At 46.5% G+C, this 18,370-nt stretch overlaps 3 protein-coding genes across 9 annotated transcripts in view; all 3 read right to left on the bottom strand.

Annotated features, from left to right (window-relative positions):
* Window positions 1–7,957, bottom strand: part of LOC125954077 (mucin-5AC-like) — a 46,259-nt gene extending 38,302 nt beyond the window's left edge. For 2 of the 4 annotated variants that reach the window (XM_049684073.1, XM_049684076.1), the window contains exons 1-2: window positions 6,971–7,957; window positions 1,364–1,540 (exon numbers count right to left, since the gene is read on the bottom strand). In XM_049684073.1, the coding sequence (XP_049540030.1) occupies window positions 1,364–1,438 (75 nt within the window). In that variant the 5' untranslated portion in view covers window positions 1,439–1,540; window positions 6,971–7,957. The remainder of the gene's footprint in view (window positions 1–1,363; window positions 1,541–6,970) is intronic. The other 2 variants (XM_049684074.1, XM_049684075.1) reach the window with 2 other exon arrangements.
* Window positions 7,958–11,997: 4,040 nt separating this feature from the next.
* On the bottom strand, window positions 11,998–15,118 carry LOC125954078 (nucleolar protein dao-5-like). The gene is made up of 2 exons (XM_049684077.1): window positions 14,951–15,118; window positions 11,998–14,895 (listed from the first exon to the last, which is right to left on the bottom strand). Exons 1-2 carry the CDS (start codon window positions 15,074–15,076, stop codon window positions 12,067–12,069), a joined length of 2,955 nt encoding a protein of 984 aa, XP_049540034.1. The 5' UTR covers window positions 15,077–15,118; the 3' UTR covers window positions 11,998–12,066.
* A 2,244-nt stretch (window positions 15,119–17,362) lies between these two features.
* The window catches only part of LOC125954079 (heat shock 70 kDa protein 4), an 8,737-nt gene continuing 7,729 nt past the window's right edge, over window positions 17,363–18,370 (bottom strand). For all 4 annotated transcript variants that reach the window (XM_049684078.1, XM_049684080.1, XM_049684079.1 and 1 more), the window contains one exon: window positions 17,363–18,370. This exon is cut by the window's right edge and continues 770 nt beyond it. The gene's annotated coding sequence lies outside the window, so the exon portion shown is untranslated.

Raw genomic sequence — 18,370 nt, 5'->3', positions numbered from 1 at the left:
TGGTCGCTTGTCCTGGAGCTTGTATCATGCATCAACATTTCGGTTTCGCGTTCACCGCGCTCCTTGATGTCTTATTAATTAAACTGTCGATAATTAGACCAGGACCGCCCTTCCTTCACCGACGAGGCGGTGTGGACAAGCGATGTGGACCGAACCTTTGCACCGAATTTGAACTGGTCCGAATTGGTCCGCCTAGAGCCCATAAGACCTTTCGACAAACGACCAGCATACCGACGTGCCATGTCATGCTACACATGGACTACGTGAACACCGACACCGAGCATGCATGTGGTCTATGGCTGTGTGGTTCTGTGGTTTACCGCAATCCTCTTCTCCGCTCGCATGCAAAGCGACGCTTTACGCGACGCTGCCAATATCAACTTTCCACCACGGGCACGCACCGCAAGAATCGGGGCCTTAACGGGCGTAACACCTTCACACACGCGGCCATATTTCAATAGAGCATGGAAATCTGGATGTCTTGCAGAGCTCGGCAGTGATACAGCAGAAACTGTAACAGATGTTGGCATGTAACGCTCAAGCCTATCGTCATTAACTTGTCTGGAGGTCCTATCTATTGATTATCCACAAGTCCCAGTTACTTGAGTATTCTTGAAGTGCGCGATTCACAAAAACGCATCAAGAAAGGTGATATACTCGAGTTTTGGAGGCCCTTTTGCAACCAAATATTTCAAATCGGTTACCCCAACCGTTGCCCCGGTAACCACAAAAAGGATGCCACAAAACGACAAGGCCATTCTGTACCGTTAGTTACGGTTACTATTCGAGGTTTGTCGCATTTGTCATCGCGGCTACGCTCTTGCCCCCAGGGTGGGGGGGCGACGGACAGGGGACAACAGATAAACCAGCAAAACCGCTACGCCGGATGGCTACACTCCGCATACTCCGGCTCCGTTCACACGGCTCCGTATGGTCGCCGGGAGCGTGTACGGTTTGTGACAGATTTTTGGAAACTCTTTTGCTTACTTCATTTCGAAAGGCCGCACCGGTGCGCATGGCCCCAATTTATATATATTGTCGAACCGCCCTGTTGGCCATTGTGGATGCATTTACGCACCGCACCGTAAACCCGAATGATTGACAGACGCACACGGGAGAGGCGCCTCATACCAGCGAGCGAGCGAAATTAACACTGATTGATATCACTCCTGCGGTGGTGTTCTCCTTTCCGTTCCGTTCCGATCTATTTTGATCTTTTAATTTGATTTGATGAAGAACAAACAAAGGCGCCATCGCTCAGGATGGTGGTGGCTGTTTTCTTTTAATTTAATGTTTGGAGACACAACGCTTCACCAACAAACTTGGCGCTTGGCGGGAGCTTCGAATGACGGCGAAACCTTACCTCAGCGAACGAGCATAGGCCGGCAAAGACAAGTAACGACAGCAGGGCCGTTATGCCCAAGCTACTCCACTTCATCGCATCGGTAGCTCCGTGGCAGGCCCGGCTAGTGGCCAACCAACCAGTTTCGATTCGATCGTCGTCCGATCGACTACCGATAGGGCCCGAGCGTGCAGCAATCTGTAAATAAGAGGAGAGAGAGAGAGAAAAAACACACGCGAGAAATGAATTAACTGGCTGGAAAGTCATTAATACTAGAAAAACCCATCAGAGATTGTCAATTAGATTTGATCTGCAGAATTTGAGCGGACGCTCGAATTGAAGCAAAATGGCGCCTGGAGGTGCGTGTAAGTATGTAAATGCACCTTATACATTCCCAACGTTGCTCGTACACGAAGTCACGATCTTCGAGTTTGCGCCATTTTAAATGCTCACCATTTTTTGAAAGCTTATTATGGAGCCCAGTTCAAAGGGAATCAATTGACCAATTTTGACAGGTTACAGGTTGAATACCCAGCAAAAAAAAAATAAAAACAGAACATGGGGAGAATGCACGTTCCAGTGATTTCGAAAACTCCAAACACATTTTTGTCACACCGACCGACCGATCGACGATGCGACCTTAAGCTCAATCAGGTGCCAAGGAAAGAGGTGTTTAGCAATATTTTCATTTACTGGCGCCGGTACCGGTGCCGATGGTAGGGTAATTACCCCGCATAACGAGCACAGCCCCCAACTTGGCCGGGTAGAGAAAGGTAGCTCCACTCTGGTGAGAACTAATTTCCTAAGGTCATCCCTTATTGGAACCTCGGTACCAGCTCGACCATACGGACGACCTGCTGAGGTGCCAAAACCGTTTGCCAATCAACAGTTTGATTGCTAATGACGCGGCATTTTTTTTTGTGCGTAATTCGAATGTCGTCTTTCGAAAAGTAGTAGTCGAGAGCGGCAGAGATTGGAAGGAAAATATTTGTGTCAAAACAAGAGTAGTGTACTTGGTAAAGTTGGAGCTGGTATGTCTCCAAAAGAAAACATCAGTATTCGCAGTATTGAACCCATAACTCACGCCTTTGTTTGGGAATGAAATGCCACATACATTAGCACACACACACACACGTACTCACACACTCTCTTTCTCTCTGAGATCACCGCAAATATAAACAACGCAACAAATCTAGCTCATTAGTCGGATACACCGGCGCCCGCCTTATGGAACACAACGGTCGGACCTGACTGGCTTGGTGGTCATCGATCTCTGCCAACGTGTGTAAAGCACTCCCAGCACTTCCCACTCCTACCAATCATCGACCTTTTCATGGACCGGCCTTTCATTGCCAATTCTATTTGCTACCAGCGAAAATTAGCTATTGAACCAACATTTATTGTGGTCCGGTAGGAATTGCCGTCATTTTTCGCACAAATACGCGTGAAATTGTCATCATCTCGCGAAACTGCCCAGCAACTGCGCGGAGAATTGCTTTCGACGGAGGAAAAAAGCACAAAATAATGCAAAAGATCGGTGGCACTTGGCCACATTTGTCAACGGCGGTGGTTTTCTTCTCCTTCAATATAAGGTGTCTCTCGTCCATCACGTCGTCGTTGATCTGGACATTAACTTTCCCGATACACACACACACACACACACACACACACGGGGCGCTGGCGAAAGGCAATTTCCAGTACAACACTGGAAAGGAACCATATAGTGCCGACGACAACGATGACGACGTCGCAATTTGTTCATGTGGCTAGAAATGACGACGCATAACATGACGGGGCGACCGATCTTAATAATTCGCTACAGGTTACCGGTCCCAGCAACCGCTGTGGTTGCCCGGGTGACAGTAGTTGCTGCAAGGCGGAGTAGATTCCTGTAACGCCAGTCACCTGCACAACCGGAAGTCACCTATTGCCGAACGCATCCTCTACCATTCTCGTCTGACCCGGTGTTCGGTTGTGACTCAACATCGCAGCCCCGTGGTCGGTATCCATATTTAGGTCCCCGCCATATAACAGACGTCCGCCCCTCGTGGGCCTGTTCCGCAAAAACCATAGTTGGCCGATCGCGGAAAATCAGTTCAGATTATTAGCTAATCGAGCGAACCATTTCGGTCCGGTCGATCGCTCCGAGTATGCACACACAAACACACACACACACACGCGCGCACACATATGTGGCACAATTTCCCCCAACTCGGTGTCCAAGTTGGCCCAGTGTGTTTGCTAGTTGGTCAGTCAGTTTACTGGACGACATTTTGCGAAAGCGCCATCAAGCGGCGGCCCCGGTCGGCGATCGGTCGTCTCTCTACTGTTGACGTGTTGTGTCTCTTTTCTTCTTCTTTTTCTTCTCTTCCATTCTCTCTGGTTTCCTGATTTATGGTTTTACTTTTCGATAACTCATGATTGCACGTACGTGTGTGTGTGTGTGTGTGTGTGTGTGTGTGTGTGCATCACATCATTGAACACCATCGTTCACATCGGTTGTCATGAATTGCAATATCGATCAGCAAACTGGCGATCTTGACGACAAATGAGTACTTTGTGGCCCAGCGCAACACGCCGCGATCCTCGCTTTCTTCGCAACTTCGCGTAACGCAAGCATCTGGCGTCATGTTGGATTTCATTTTCATTAAAACTAATGAAAGTTTTCACAAATACTTTTTTTCTCTCATCTTTTAATACATTCAACAACCAAAAAAAAAAGCCGTCAGATAACGGACTAACGATTCATAAACGGCAGAAGAAGAAGTAAGGAAATTCCCATACAGACCGACCAGATCACGCATTTCGTAATCGGTGCGACATTAAGATTCGCATAATTTGCATACCGCGCCGGCGTTGGAGGCGTCTCTATTATAGGCCATTTTTTATTTAAAATAAAATCTCCCCACGCACGAGCCTCTTTCTTTTCGCGATCGCGATAGTCATTTGCTGCTGCCTTTTTGGCCGGTTTTATCCAACTCAAATCTGATCTGAGCTCTTCCCAAAAACCACTTTCTCTGCTCGATATCGAACGAAGCGCTGAAACGCTTCCTCGTGTTGGTAAGTAATTAACCTTTCCTATCCTCAGTCTCAGTGTTGTACCAGAAACGGCTACGTGATGGGAGCGAAAAACAAAATGGCACCATATCGTTGCATGGCAACGACCCCCGAAATTGGATTCTACCATCTTGTGCGACTCATCGCCAGGTCAAAGGTGTTTTTTTTTTTTTGCAAACCTCTCTGTCCACCGAGACAGGGACGGGACAACCCAAAATCTGAACTAATTCCCATCACATGACCCGGACCCGGTGAAAACGAAAGACTCTGCGGTCAAGACACGAACCCTACGAAGCCTATTTTTCGCCTCCCAAAAAAAAAATATGACCCCTTTCGGTTCGGCCGCTTGTAACCCAATAACTTTTAGCTATCTGGAGTAACCTTTCTCGTCGTCTTTTTTTTCTTTCTTTCTTTCTTTCTGGATCTTATCGCGGACCATTCCTATCTCGACGGTTCGTTGAATCACCGTTAAGCTTCTTGTTTTTTATTTTTATACGTAGCTCTTTATTGGTCCCCTGTTATAAAACATACACGGCAGCGGCTAGAGAGTTCACCCAACAAAACCGAACGATCTCGAGCGCCACCCACCAGTGCCATGGCCACAGTGCAGTGAAACAGGGCCACCAGGCACTATCGCTATCCGGTTGAGAAGGTTCGAGCGAGCGAACGAGCGAGCGATCGCGCACACGCCGGATTTCTATAACCCACTCTACAAATCCAGTGACACCGATCGATGGTTCTTCCACCTACACGCGCTCGCCTCGTCAACATTAAGAGCTGGCTGCTGCTGGCCAAATTCACGTTTCTGGTGCTATGGTTTTTTTTTGGCAATACCACCAGACCGGCAGCCAGCCAGCCAGCCAATCGAACCAGTTCCAACCCGCGTGACCACTCTGGATTACTCAACAGGATTTTTGGGACGTCCGCTTGATGCCGCTGGCGATACGGTTGCAATTTTACTTTCATTTCCATGTGGCATTCCATGGTGCGGTTCAATTCGCAAGCTCCTCAAGCTTCGCGGCGGCGGCGTGGCTACGCGGCCATGCGAAATGCACTTTTACTTTCCTTAAGGGGCCACACTGGATGCGCGCCAGGCTTTCGGGTTGCCGGCATACAGCGCCTCCGGCGCCAGTGGCCAGTGAACCGGTGGCACTCCGGAGTCTCGATCTCGATTGCACGGTACACGATGCACGCAGTGGATCCGTGCATCTACTAGCTTAAGCCTCTACCCTCATCTCATCAGGATCTCATAGGCGGTTGCTAATGGCTACAATGGCGGCACGAACGCGCGCACACACACCAAGTCACCGAACGCGCCCCGTTGGTTGCTGTCAGCTGATTGATGAAGGTTTCGGGCCGAAAGTGAAGTTTCTTTCAGCTCGTATAACGATCGATCGAAAAGCTTCACACGCACGCTACGCACATTACAAACCGCCCCATCGTCGTCGTTACTGCTCAGTGGTAGTGACGACGACAACGAACGGTAATCCGATACTAGCACAAGGCGTGTACCACGTTCGCCTCTGTGTCTATAAAGCAGCAGCCGACGTCGAGCAACGGTTTGGCAGGAAAGTAGCAAAAGTAAACCGTAACAGTGTGGCGATCTGGCTTCAAAACTGGTTCGTGCTGGCTACCGGCAACCGGGGGCCGATAAAAACGGCGTGTGACATTCACGGGGCCGGGGCCCGGGCCCGGGCCAAAGGCCTTTATGCAATCGAATAGGCGCTTAAAGCGCATATTGACATTGGTCAACAGTGGTTTGACTCCAGTACGAGGAACGAGAATTGCCGCAATAGCTACACCAACCAACCAAGAGCGTCAGATCGACAATGTTTCCACCGCGCGTGGACACTGCAAAAGGAAGCTACTTCCCGCCCGTTATTACCGATCAATTGCTGCTTGGTACGGGCGGTGCGGTGGCCAACAGGACTGCTCTCCGGCGATCGGAAAACAACGCGCGAGACGCGCCCGAGAGTGCGGATGGAAACGGATGGAATATAAAATTAAGCAAAAGAGAATGGCGAGCGAAGGAACGTGATTTTTGTAACCTTTGTAATTGGCCCCGTAACCGAGTCGACACCCCGATGGTCGATACGGTTCGATCAAGCGATTCGATCGGATCGGATCGCTGTAATAACTGCCACCATCGCCACCAGACCAGACAGGATAACGCTGTCACCCGTTTGAGATATAATTCGTGGGTTCCCCGAACCGGACCACGGGTATCGTTTTAGATCGTCGAAATGGAGTGGTGGTAATTCCTGCCATTGCTAGATTCGATTACCCGGTCACGCCCGTCTGCAACTAGTTACTTATCAGATGAATGAAGCTGCGAACGTGACGCCAGAGATGCAATCAATTCAACGCCATGATTATGGCTCAATATGCACCCTGGTGACAGGTGCATATTCAAGCCATTGGGTATTGAGTCAATTACCGAAACATTGCTTCACAATACGATACGAAATGAGGAATCAAAAACTGGCTCGACTATGGACACCACTCCCCCCGTGGTTGTTACGCTTGACCGACCGATCGTTTGGGATTTGTTTTCGCGAGAAAAAACCTTACCTGACAGAAGGCTGAACTACTACTTCGGTCGATTCCCTGTTCACCGAATGTGCTGCTGCTTGGCCACTAGCTGCTGTTTTCTTTCACCCCACACGCACGCACAGACACACACACACACACACAAACCGCACAACACTTGGTGCAAACTATCCGGGCGTATAAATCCTTTCACCGGATGCACTGACGCACAGCACCTAGGTCATCGGAAGAGCAAAAGCGCAAAAGATGTCGAATTGGTTTTGGGAAAATGGGAAGGCTGCTGCTGCTGCTTGCCAAGCAGCTCCAGCGATCGGGTCGGAAACACTTTAAAATCAAAATACCTTCACCAGCCCCGAACCAGCCCCTGCAAAAAAAACGGCTGACTCGCAAACGGCTACTACACCAATAAATCACGGCACACGGGACGAGACTCATCCATCGACCACTAAACACTTTTCGGGGGGACGGGGACGGCGTCGAGCGCAAGGGGTCTTCCGGAACGAACTGAAAACCGTATATTTTCACCGAAACACCTCCACTGGAAGATGATGATGCCAGGAAGGAGGTTGCCTAAGCTAACCGACGACTACGAACACTACGATCGATCGATCGATCGATCGAACCGACTAGACCGTCGGTTGCACTCGACTCTCACGCTCGATTCGGTTCGATCAATTTCGGTAACGGATTAACAACACCACACGTGCGAACAACTGTTTCGTAGTACCGATGACAAGCGGCCGATGATCTTCGGTGGCGGATTGCCAAACATGCACCACAACACGTGTATTCCGATTGCGTGCGAAATTATACGCAACGTATCTCCCTGGGGACTAACTAGGCTTACCAAAACGTCCGGCGAGTCCCAGTACAGTGCCAAATGGCCGGTTTATAGAGGGCCTGACTATATGATATGCTAATTCGAACTACTAGTGGACGAGGATTGTGAGCTTATGCTGCGTGCGCGATCGCGCTTCGATGCCACGGAAAACCACGTCCGTATGCCACCGATCGTCAAGTGCAACTACCAGCGGACAGACCGCACGAAACATACTAAACCTGTCGGAGCGCGCCGGCTCCAAAGGGGTGGGGCTGCGCGAGCCGCTTGATGGCGGTGTGCGCGCACCAACGGTTACGCCGCGAGGGCATGTTGTGTTCGCTTGTTGGTTGTTGAAATTGGGTGATCTCCTGGGAGTGCATAAAAAAGCTCCCTGCGACATGCGGGATTCGCAAACGACAAGTGCGTCTCGCATTCGCCTAAAGGATAATGTTGCTGTTGTAACGTGCTTTCAAGTTACTCTCTTTTTCGTTTCGTTTGCTAGCAAAGGATGCTATGTTATAAAAATCGTTCACCAACCCAATTTTTTAACACTTTAAGACCATACTCTAGAAAAATAAGGGGTATGATACATGCTCTTAATTCACCTTCCATACTTGTTTCTAACGTATCGAAAAGTAAAACCCGCGTGTAAAATACATCGACGATCTAGTTCATGAACGCGCGCGCGTGCGCGAAAGGTTCAGCTGAACAATAAAAGCTCACGGTTACAACGAGCTTTTACTGTGACGTCAGTAGTGCTGACATATGTGCTGTACGCGCTTGCTGCTCTTCAGCGCGTGGCATGGCGGGATTTCACTTTTGTTTCCACTAAACCATTGACCGCCGTGGAGGTCGATGTTAGCAGGGCAAGGTTTGGATGTCCTTCTTCAGTAGACCAAGCATTAGCGGTGCCGAACGATCTACGGTCTGCCTTCTAATTGAGTTCTTCTGCTACGCTACTAACCTACAAACCTGTATGCATGGCATGTAGCTAGAACCGAATCGTGCAGGTCAATATCGTTAACGTACAACGCTAACGAGTATATCGTGCAATTGATTGCCTGCTGACGGGGAAGTAGAGTAGATCATAAGAAATTTTCGTCTGAAAAATGCATTTGACCGTTTTCAAAGAATTTTGGAACATGGTTTTGTAGGCAACATGTTTTTAATTATCGTCGGCCTCTGCAAATCTATCTGGATGATAATCTGAATCTGAAGGAGCCTAATCCGGTGAAATCTGGATAGCTAAGGAAAAGACACGTCTGAAACGAATGCAACATGAAAAATTGTTTGTTCAATGTCCTTAGCCTATCAATGGTTTTTTTTTATCTTCAATAACCATTATCTATTTTATGGCTTCTTTATATGTGCTTTATTATTTAGGGGCTGAGGCTACCACCATAAACTTGGATTTTGTTTCGTTTTGTATTATAACCGTAACGCAAGGTTACTCTTCGACCAACTACATCTACATTTCTCAGCATATATTGAAGAATTGGGTTAACTTGAAGAAGATACTCCCGAAGATTGCAACACATAAGCCACCAAAGGCCCTCTCTATCGTGAATGGCGGTTCTATCCACGAATCTCTTTATTTCTTCGAAAAAATGCTTCTTAACCAACTGTCCATATTATAAATCTAAGTCAATAAACGATGGTAATTTCTATTTTCTGTCTATCAAACTATGAAATTTTAGGCGTAGGAAATGGTAATAAATTAAAGCTACGGTACATTTTTGCCAATATATTGGGTGGTCGAAAAAGTCTTTCCGTGTTTTTGATCAAACTTCAAATGATGTTTTTCATTATTTCTTAATAACTTTATTCAACCAAATGTTTTCCGTGTTGGTTACCCATCTTTTGTCATTTTTCGGCTGAAGACATTATTCATATCGTGTAAAAATTCCGTGAGTTATCGGTGTAAAACTTTCAAGTGTATTTTTTATACGCTTCTCTTGAAGCCAGCATTACTCTATCAAGGGAATTTTGCATGAAACAAAACAAATAGTTTTCCGATAGTGCAAGGTCAGGGCTATACAGTGGATGCATCAAAACCTTCCTACCAAGTTTTCCAAGTTCTTGGCGAGTTATCAAAGATGTGTGCCGTTTAGCGTGGTCCTGATGCAAGACGGTGCCCTCGGTGTTGATCAGTTCTGGCTGTTTTTCCATGATTGCTTGCCTCAATCTCATCAGTTGTTGACAGTAAAGAGTAGATTCAATCGTTTGGCCAGGCTAGAGAAGCTCATAATGGATGATTCTATTCCAATCCCACCAGTTTGTTTAGCTTCACCTTTTTTGCACATTATTGTCGTATTTGATCCACTTTTCGACTTCTGTTACCATTTGCTTCATGAATGGTTGCTGATTTCATCTTGATTTCATTTTGTTTCATAAAACAATCGCAGATGTTAATTCGAACCAATAAAATTTTCGCATAGAATTCATGTAATATCCATACATCGATCTTCTTTTTGTAGCCAGCTATTTTTAAATGGCCCAAAGCCGGTTGATGATGAATGTTTAGTTCCTTGGCTATGTCATAGCTTCCTATGTGACGGTCATGGTCAATCTTTTCTAAAATTTTATCAACTTTTGATAGGTCTACCAGAGCGGAGTAAATCTTTCACATTGAAATTTCCAGAATGAAGGCGAGTGAACTATTGCTGTGCTATACGAACTGATACAGCATCGTCCCCGCAAACAGCAAAATTTGATTGGTGGCTTGCGTGAACATTCTTCTCTTTTTTTATAAAAGAATTTCAAAATGTAGCGAATTTCTTCATTATTTCCATACATTTTTGAACAGCTATAACTTTTTTCCAACTTCTCCAAATTTAGTTTGGTTTTGACTAAATGACACTTAAAATGTCACCGAAAACGCCCCAGTATTATATGAGATAATGTGATAAACAACAGTGAAGGTAGACGACTTCAAAGACACCTATTGCCAAAATTCGAAAAACTTTTTCGACAAACCAATATTATAGTCTGAATAAGGGATAACAAAAACCAACTTATCCTAGGTAATCATCGACATGATCCTGGCCGCATTTACCCGCACCAAGTATCTTTACCTATCGTCCCGATGCTGCCGTTTTTATGCGGGTATATCGTTGTTCTTTGATGATCTTGCTGCGATGATGCCGCACGCTACCGGGCAGAGAAGTTTCGACGTGTTGTCCTTAAAAAACCTTCTCCTAAGGTAAAGAGACCGTCGCAAATGGATGACTATTTTGCACGGTTTTCCCATATTTTTACAACAAAGCCTTATGCTGCACCAATGTTGCATTCTTTGGAGGTTGTTATAGCATCCCTCTGATGAAGTGTGCTGCCGGTAAACTGTAACTTTACTATCCTTACCATTAAATTTCTGGAGTTCAGTTTGCCGATGCCCCTAGGGATACGGCCTTAATATAAACTCTTCTATTCCTCATTATTATCCTCACTAGCAGCGTGATAGTTTATCAGGACGGTGTTTGACAATCTATCTCACAAGCGAATGGCGCACAGCTTTTCATCTATAGCCATCTGAACTGTATGGTAGTTAGCTTCATAAAATTGACCTAAGGTGAAGCCCGTTCCAAAAATGTGGTGTTCTGTGGTGTGGGCTTAGAAATATCGAAGCTATTGAAGCTTATGCCCAAGCTATACCCCAAACACCGCTCTCCAGCAAGCGTATCTCTAGATACGTTTTATTGGCCATTTTTAAAAGGTTTTGAGTTGCAGGGCGATGTACATCGCTTGGCCCTGGACTAGGGCCATCCACATTCGGCTTTTTTTTCTCAGCTTCCTTGGCCTTTCTTTACTTGATCCCTCTACCATTTTCAGGATGGTACCGTAGGAGAGATTCTGTTGGTGTTTTATTCACCCGTTTGCTCTACGCATTTACTATCAGATGTCTTAAAAACTATATAACTGCCGCAATTGCTTACCATACTACCCTGAAGGTCTTAAATGTGTGAGCGGTCACGCGCTGATAGGCGTCTATTAATGTCTTATCTTACTTCATTTAAAGCCACCTTGTAAATGTAGAACACCAAACGGAAGATATTCGTGAAACTGTTTATTGTAGTTTCATAATTGAGAAACAAATAACACGTCCTTAGAGTAAATTAAAGACACTGAAATTGCAATTTAAAAGAACACTTGTAGCTACCGGTGATGGCATGCGTATGTGTATATAACGCTTATTTTGCAGAAGTCACTTATGTCGGTTACTCACACATCGCGTAACCACTAAATTCGAGGTGGAATGCAGTGTTTTTTTTTTTTACCGCTTCGACTATCTATGTCATGCTCAGTTTGCACTGTATGAGTGGTCGATTACACGCATTTGTGGATGTAGTGGCTGAATATTACTTTGGGGTGTTACAGGAACCAGCGAGGGCATGTTACGATGTTGCTCGCCCGGTATCGAAAGCCTGGGGAGGTCGCCTCCTTCTACAGCATTAGCATTGGATATCTGCCAAACAGTCTTTCCACTCAGCCTGTCGGTTTGAGTCACGATCTTGACGGTTCCACCGGATGTTGATACCGGCCCACTACGGGTTAAAATGTGCAAAGGTATACTAGCGGATCTGTAGTTCAATCGAACTCCAGGCACTGCCGTAACAGTCGAGTCAGCCGGTACATTTAAAGGAAGCGGATTTATCGCAGTGTTTCCGGAACGGATCATACATGAACCGTAATTTGTTGGAGTGCTAACTATCGGTACATTATTATTTTGTAATGTCGATTGCGCTGACGGCGCTGCATTGTGGGGTGAAACATATCGACTTTCCAAAATGTTGTTAACCGGTATTTGAGTAATTGGATAGATTCTTGTTTCCATGTTAGTGTTCGATTGGCCGCATTGTTCATTTTGAAGCATCTGTCGCACGTTCGCAACACAGACGCTTTTCCTGCGTTTCATACCGGGTTTCTGTACCGCTGTCGACAACATATCTGCATCAGCCATGCTAGTCTGCTGCTGCTGCTGCTGCAAGGCAAAACTTTCTGTCGTTCCATTTGACCTAGCCGGCTGTAATGCAGAAGAGCGATTGATACCAGCATCGCCCGATATTTGGGGAAACCCTTCCGCCACCGGCGCTCCGTTGACGTTACTGACAACCGAGTTGCTCCATGGATCAACCCGTAGCATCGTATTGTTACGAATAGCAGCAAATTCATCGCATTCCTTAGAAGAATCGAACAAATTGGAGCTGACACGTATCAGAGAGGTATTGAAAACGCTGTGTCGCCGCTTCGGAATGCCCGGTTTGCTGGCCCGCAGTTCCGAAACTCTGCTGTGAACCGAGGGACTCGCTGCCACAGTTTCGCTGGGAGGCAAACTGGACGTCCCCATACCTGTTGTTGTCGGCGTGGTCATTGCAGTCGTACACATCGTAGAGTTTGTCGTGGGCACGGACACGGTAAGGCCAGCTGTTGTAGCCGCATTGCTCTCGGCTATAGCTAAAGCATTGGCCGTGGTCGCAGTTTTTGGTGATATATCTACCTCTGGCTGAATAACATTTACGCGATTTAAGAGTCTAATTTTAATCCGAGGGAGTTGTAGCGGTGCATCTGGTCCTCGTTTCCTATTGATAGTGTTGCCTTGATTGTCCAGCATTTCGTTCCGTGAAGCAGGACGTTCCTTAGTTCCTGACGTTGATGGCTTAGCGGCAGATTCTCGACGATCGGATTTTTCCGGGGCCACATTTCTTTTATCCTTACTCTGAGCTCCATCGTTTGTCCGCACGTCCGCATTGCTGCTATGCGGTGCTGTCGTATGTTTCGGAGCACTTGGTTTTTCTGGTCCACGATTAACAATATTGTCCGGACTTTGGTTTGAAGCGGTATTGTTCGATGCATTTCGAAACTTGAGTAAGTAGTGTCTCAGTGGTTCAGCAATATTTACAGTGTCACTTGTTTTGTTGGAAGGTTTGCTGTTTCCCCATCTGCTGTAGTCCCTATCGTTTGGAGATCGATTTAACGATAGGGTATTATCAGAGTGTTTAGTTGCACCACTTCTACCGGGGCTTACCGACCACGTACGGTCTGCATTTTTGGATTTCGTTGGCTCCCGCCCTTCGGTGGATCGTTTTGATGAGTCCGTTCTGGACCTGCTGGACGATTCGACAGAGATTGATCCGCGGTTCTCACCTGAATCAACACTGACATTAACTCGATGCGACGAAATTTCTCGCGAATGAGTAGCCTGCGGCTTGGGCAACAATGGATGCTGACGCGGATCGCGGTTTTTTGCATTTGAAGCAGCTGATTCCTTGGAACTCCTACGGGATTCCGGATGACGAGTCTCACTCCGAGCTGAGCCGGACCTGTCGATAGACTTTGAAGACGATGAACGCTGACTGGGAGCATTTGGCGTAGTTGATGCATTGGCGCCCCTATTATGATTTCCGGATTCCGAAGTACGAGTCTCACTCCGAGCCGATCCGGATTTGTCGATGGGTTTTGACGAAGATGAACGCTGACGCGGATCGTTACTTTTAGCATTTGATGTGGTTGAATCCTTCGAACTCCTACTGCAGTTCCCGGAATCCGAATTACGATTCTCATTCCGAGCCGTACCGGACTTGTCGCTTGAACGTTGATCCAAGCCTTTCGCTGAGTTTTTCGGCTTTGGCGTGGATTGCTCCGATGCACTGCGAGATGATCGACGGCTGCCATCCTTGGCGTTGTCCTCGGCGTTTGATCCTTTAGACGCTTTATCGTTTGTCGGAGTTTGCGTAGAATCCGAGGCACCCTTTTCCGTACTAGGGATCCGGTTATCCGAGGGTTTGGTGGCTGCATTTCGCCTTGGACTTTCTGTCGTTGCCTGCTGTTTGTGGTGAGCAGCACGAGATCCCTCGGTACTGTTTTTTTCGGTTCGTGATTCACTGTCTTTGATCGCAGTTTGCGTTGGCTCTTTTGATGGCTGTTTTTCTCTAGACGCCAGGGCGGAGTCCTTCGATACGCCGGAAGCCGTGGGTATCGCAACAGTTTGCGCATTGCGTAGTATTTTGGCGTTGTTCTCCAGAACACGCATTTTCTCCCGATCATATAGTTTTATCTGTGCGTTAAAGTCCAGCGTATCCTTGAGACAAACGCTGCACACGCGGGTTGTACTTCCATCGTTCGGCGTCACCTACAATAGGAAAACTATCAGTAAGCACAGGAATCCTTAAGATCCAAAACCTTACCTCGATGTTGTACAGCTCCAAAACTACGCCGTTTAGCTTCGGTATAGAAAACACATCCACCAAACCGACTTCTGTGCCGCTGTACAAGCACAACCGGCAGCATTGTTCATACAATCTTTTGCCCATTCTGTGACGAGCGGTCTTTATCAAAAGAATCAAAAGGATTATTTGGTTTTTATAATTATCGAAGCGTTTATCGAGCATAAAGCGCCAGATAGACGAGCGTGCGATTCCCAGGTAACACCTCACTATGGAGATACTGAGATTTTTCCCCATAGTGAGAAACACGCTCACTACCCAGTATGCAGCGAGAAGAATTCTCACTATACCCAGTGTGCAATGAGTGGACCCCTCTACCTGCGACGCAGCGACAGGAAGGCTGAGGAGGTTGAAAACGAAACCCCCGCGGCCTGCGACGGGGTCGAGGAAGGGGCAAATGCAACGCTCACTATGGAACCGCTCGTAGGCAGCGGGGGAAAGAGCGGAAGAAGCCGCGAGGAGGAGGAGGTTTCGCGCGCGAGCTTGTGGGACGCGGCTACGGAGGGGGAAGGGTGGAATGGGAGGAGAAAAAGAGCGAACGAAAACGAACGCGAGGTTGTGGGTTTCGATTACGAGGGGTGGAAAGGGCGCAATAGTCGAGGGGCGATTCGAACGGCAGCGCGCAAGAGAAGGTTGTTAGAAAAGTTAACAAATATAGATACAAAGTGATTGTGATACTCTAGGTGTTGACTGCAATCCGCAAAGTAAGTTAAAACAACATTACGTTGCCCTGTAAGTGATCTAATGTTTTGATGTTTTCTTTCTCTCCGACATGTGCTCGAGCATTGTGCATTGATGAAGAAACCGCGCTGGCGAACGGTGCACGCCACTAGAGCGACGCCAGCACGCACCATACCAACGCGCGACACCACGGCGCGCGTCAGAACGTATCGAAGTGTTGATGTGTGTAATAGAAAAATAAATTCCACCACGCGTGGCCTACTAGAACGCACACAAATGCATTTTAATGCGCCATGATGGCGTCGGTAGAAAAGAAAGAAAAGGGAGAAGAAAGGAGAGGGAGGAGAAAGAAAGAGGGGCGGGGGCACGAAGGCCACGTTCGGGTTTCCGAAGTTGATCTTATTTCCTATGGGCCCCTGGAACGTAGGTTGAACTTTCCGAAGACCGATTATATGGAATCGTTGTTTGAAAAGGTCAACCTACGGTGTTCAAAAGGTCAACTCTCTATAGTGAAATTTTTTGAGATTTCTATAGTGAGAATTCTTCTCACGGCTGGGTTTTTAGCCAGATTTTTAATGTGAGAATTCTTCTCTCTGTTCACTGGGTAGTTAGAGTGTTTCTCACTATGGGAAAAAAACTCAGTATCTCGATAGTGAGTGGTTACCTGGGAATCGCACGCTCGTCTATCTGGTGCTTGAGAGTGAGATTTTGAGGAGTGAGAAGCCGTGGCCACACGGGGCGAAAACTCTAGCGCAAACGAAAAAATTAATGCCAAAACGTTTACGCTTGCCGTTTACATGCTGTCAAACGATTATTGGTCCGTGGAGCGTAAAACCTAGCGTAAAAGCTTTTTGCAAACGGTAGGGCTCACAATATGTTCTTTTTGTGGTTTACATCGACAGTGAGTGATCATTGCTAGTGTATTCAATCCTTTTCTTCAAAAAAACGATTTTAATTTCCTCAACCCGGCCATGTAAACATATCGAAGCGCAAAAGTTTTGGCATTAATTTTTTCGTTTGCGCTAGAGTTTTCGCCCCGTGTGGCCACGGCTAGACAGTTTTACCTTTCCGTTTCCAAGAAAGTGCTAAAATCTGCAGTAGTAAAAAAAATTGAAATTTCTGCCGAAATTTAAGTAACGATAACGAACGATAAAATCGACGATCGCGCAAAAAATACAAAGTATGTCCTAAAGTATGGTCTAACAACAACCACCGTTGGAATACGGGCCAAGCAAGTTCCACAGAAGTCCGCAGGATTTGGCTATGGTTTAGTCTTTCTTTATTTTATCGAGGATAACGGTGCAACGAGACGAAACGCTGATTAGGTGTTCGTTAGTTCATGTTCTTTATTACACACATGCAAGGTCCGTTGTTCTTTAGGTATTGTTGCAAGATTCTTGATTTCTCTGTCGCGGCACAACACCGATGTTGTATTTGAACTTTATATAGAATCTAGCTATACTTGGCTGCGATCTGTACCGGTGTTCGAATGTGTGCATGTTCGTCCAAATGTATAAATGGTAAGCATCAATCTGAGAGACTGCGTGGCTTAACGATGACGAATTCAAATTCATAGATATACGGACGAATGAGTCGAATCTAGTTTTCATAAATTATCGCCCAAAATGCTACTGTGCGGGGTTCAGTCGAAACGACTCTTTCTAGTCCAAATTATAACATAGATACAGTTGATTCGATTTCAGGATTACAAAGGAACGTATATTTCTGCGCACGATTTCCTTCGCCATTACCGCTTTCCTGGCGTGCTTGCTTCCGCACGCTATCAACTGCTTGCTTCCCTCTCCTTTCTATATACGCTATCAACTTCCTTCTTCTCCGCAAAAAAGCTCATTCCAGTGTACGGTGAAAATACAATACTAAACTGCTCTAGCGTAATCATATTATTTAGCTATCTTCTCTCGCAGCGGCTGAGTGAAAGACACATTCAGTAAACGACTGATGGCAGGGAAAAGGCGCAAGCAGTGTGTGGTAAGTTAAGACTACTATTAGATAGGCGAAAAAAAAATACATTCCTGGAAGAGAAGAATATTAGCACTCCTGGCTGTGAACGATGAGTGGGGAGGGGGGGTCTAGCATTTAAATTGCAACTACGAATTAAGGGACAGGTGTGGTTGTCTCGTGAATGGCGACGAAAAAGGGGGAGCGAAAAAATCAATTCAATAACTAATTGAGGATATGAAGAATAGAATGACACCAACCAAAAAACACAAAAACGGATCGGAGGAGGCGATGAAAGAAGTCATCGGCACCTTGCTGCTCCCTCCTCCTGGCTATTAAATCCTGACCACATTTAGCTATCTGTTTTAGTGTATACAATCTGTTCTCCCGCTAAACATCACCCTTCCCAGCTCTCTCTCTAAGGCTTAAAAAAACAACTTCAGCCACAATGAACGTAGAACCGGAGGATTTTTCTGCTGCTGCAGTTTGAGACATACATGACGACCCCGCTACGACGCACCGGTGGCGGCCACGGGGTCTGCTGTATGTTGCGTATGCGTCTTTCGCTTTCAAAGCGATCTCTCAAGTATAAGTACGAAACTAAAAGTGGGTTTGCCGTAACAAGAAAACAGAGAATCCCATTTTACTACTATACCTTAAAGCCATTCCTGCATGCAGTGGTTACTGTGAGGGGCTTTTCTTTTACTTATGAAATGGAAATAGTAAACGAGAGTGTGCTGT

This window comes from Anopheles darlingi, chromosome 3 (genome assembly GCF_943734745.1).
Source record: "Anopheles darlingi chromosome 3, idAnoDarlMG_H_01, whole genome shotgun sequence".
In the NCBI taxonomy this organism is placed as follows: Eukaryota; Metazoa; Arthropoda; class Insecta; order Diptera; family Culicidae; genus Anopheles; species Anopheles darlingi.
This window is presented reverse-complemented; position numbering and strand designations above follow the sequence as displayed.

Excerpts from the sequence above, each read along its gene's own strand:
- LOC125954078 (XM_049684077.1), bottom strand. The coding sequence starts at position 15,076 with ATGGGCAAAAGATTGTATGAACAATGCTGCCGGTTGTGCTTGTACAGC. Across the intron at positions 14,896-14,950 it reads TGGAGCTGTACAACATCGAG|GTGACGCCGAACGATGGAAG; the intron begins GTAAGGTTTTGG and ends TTCCTATTGTAG.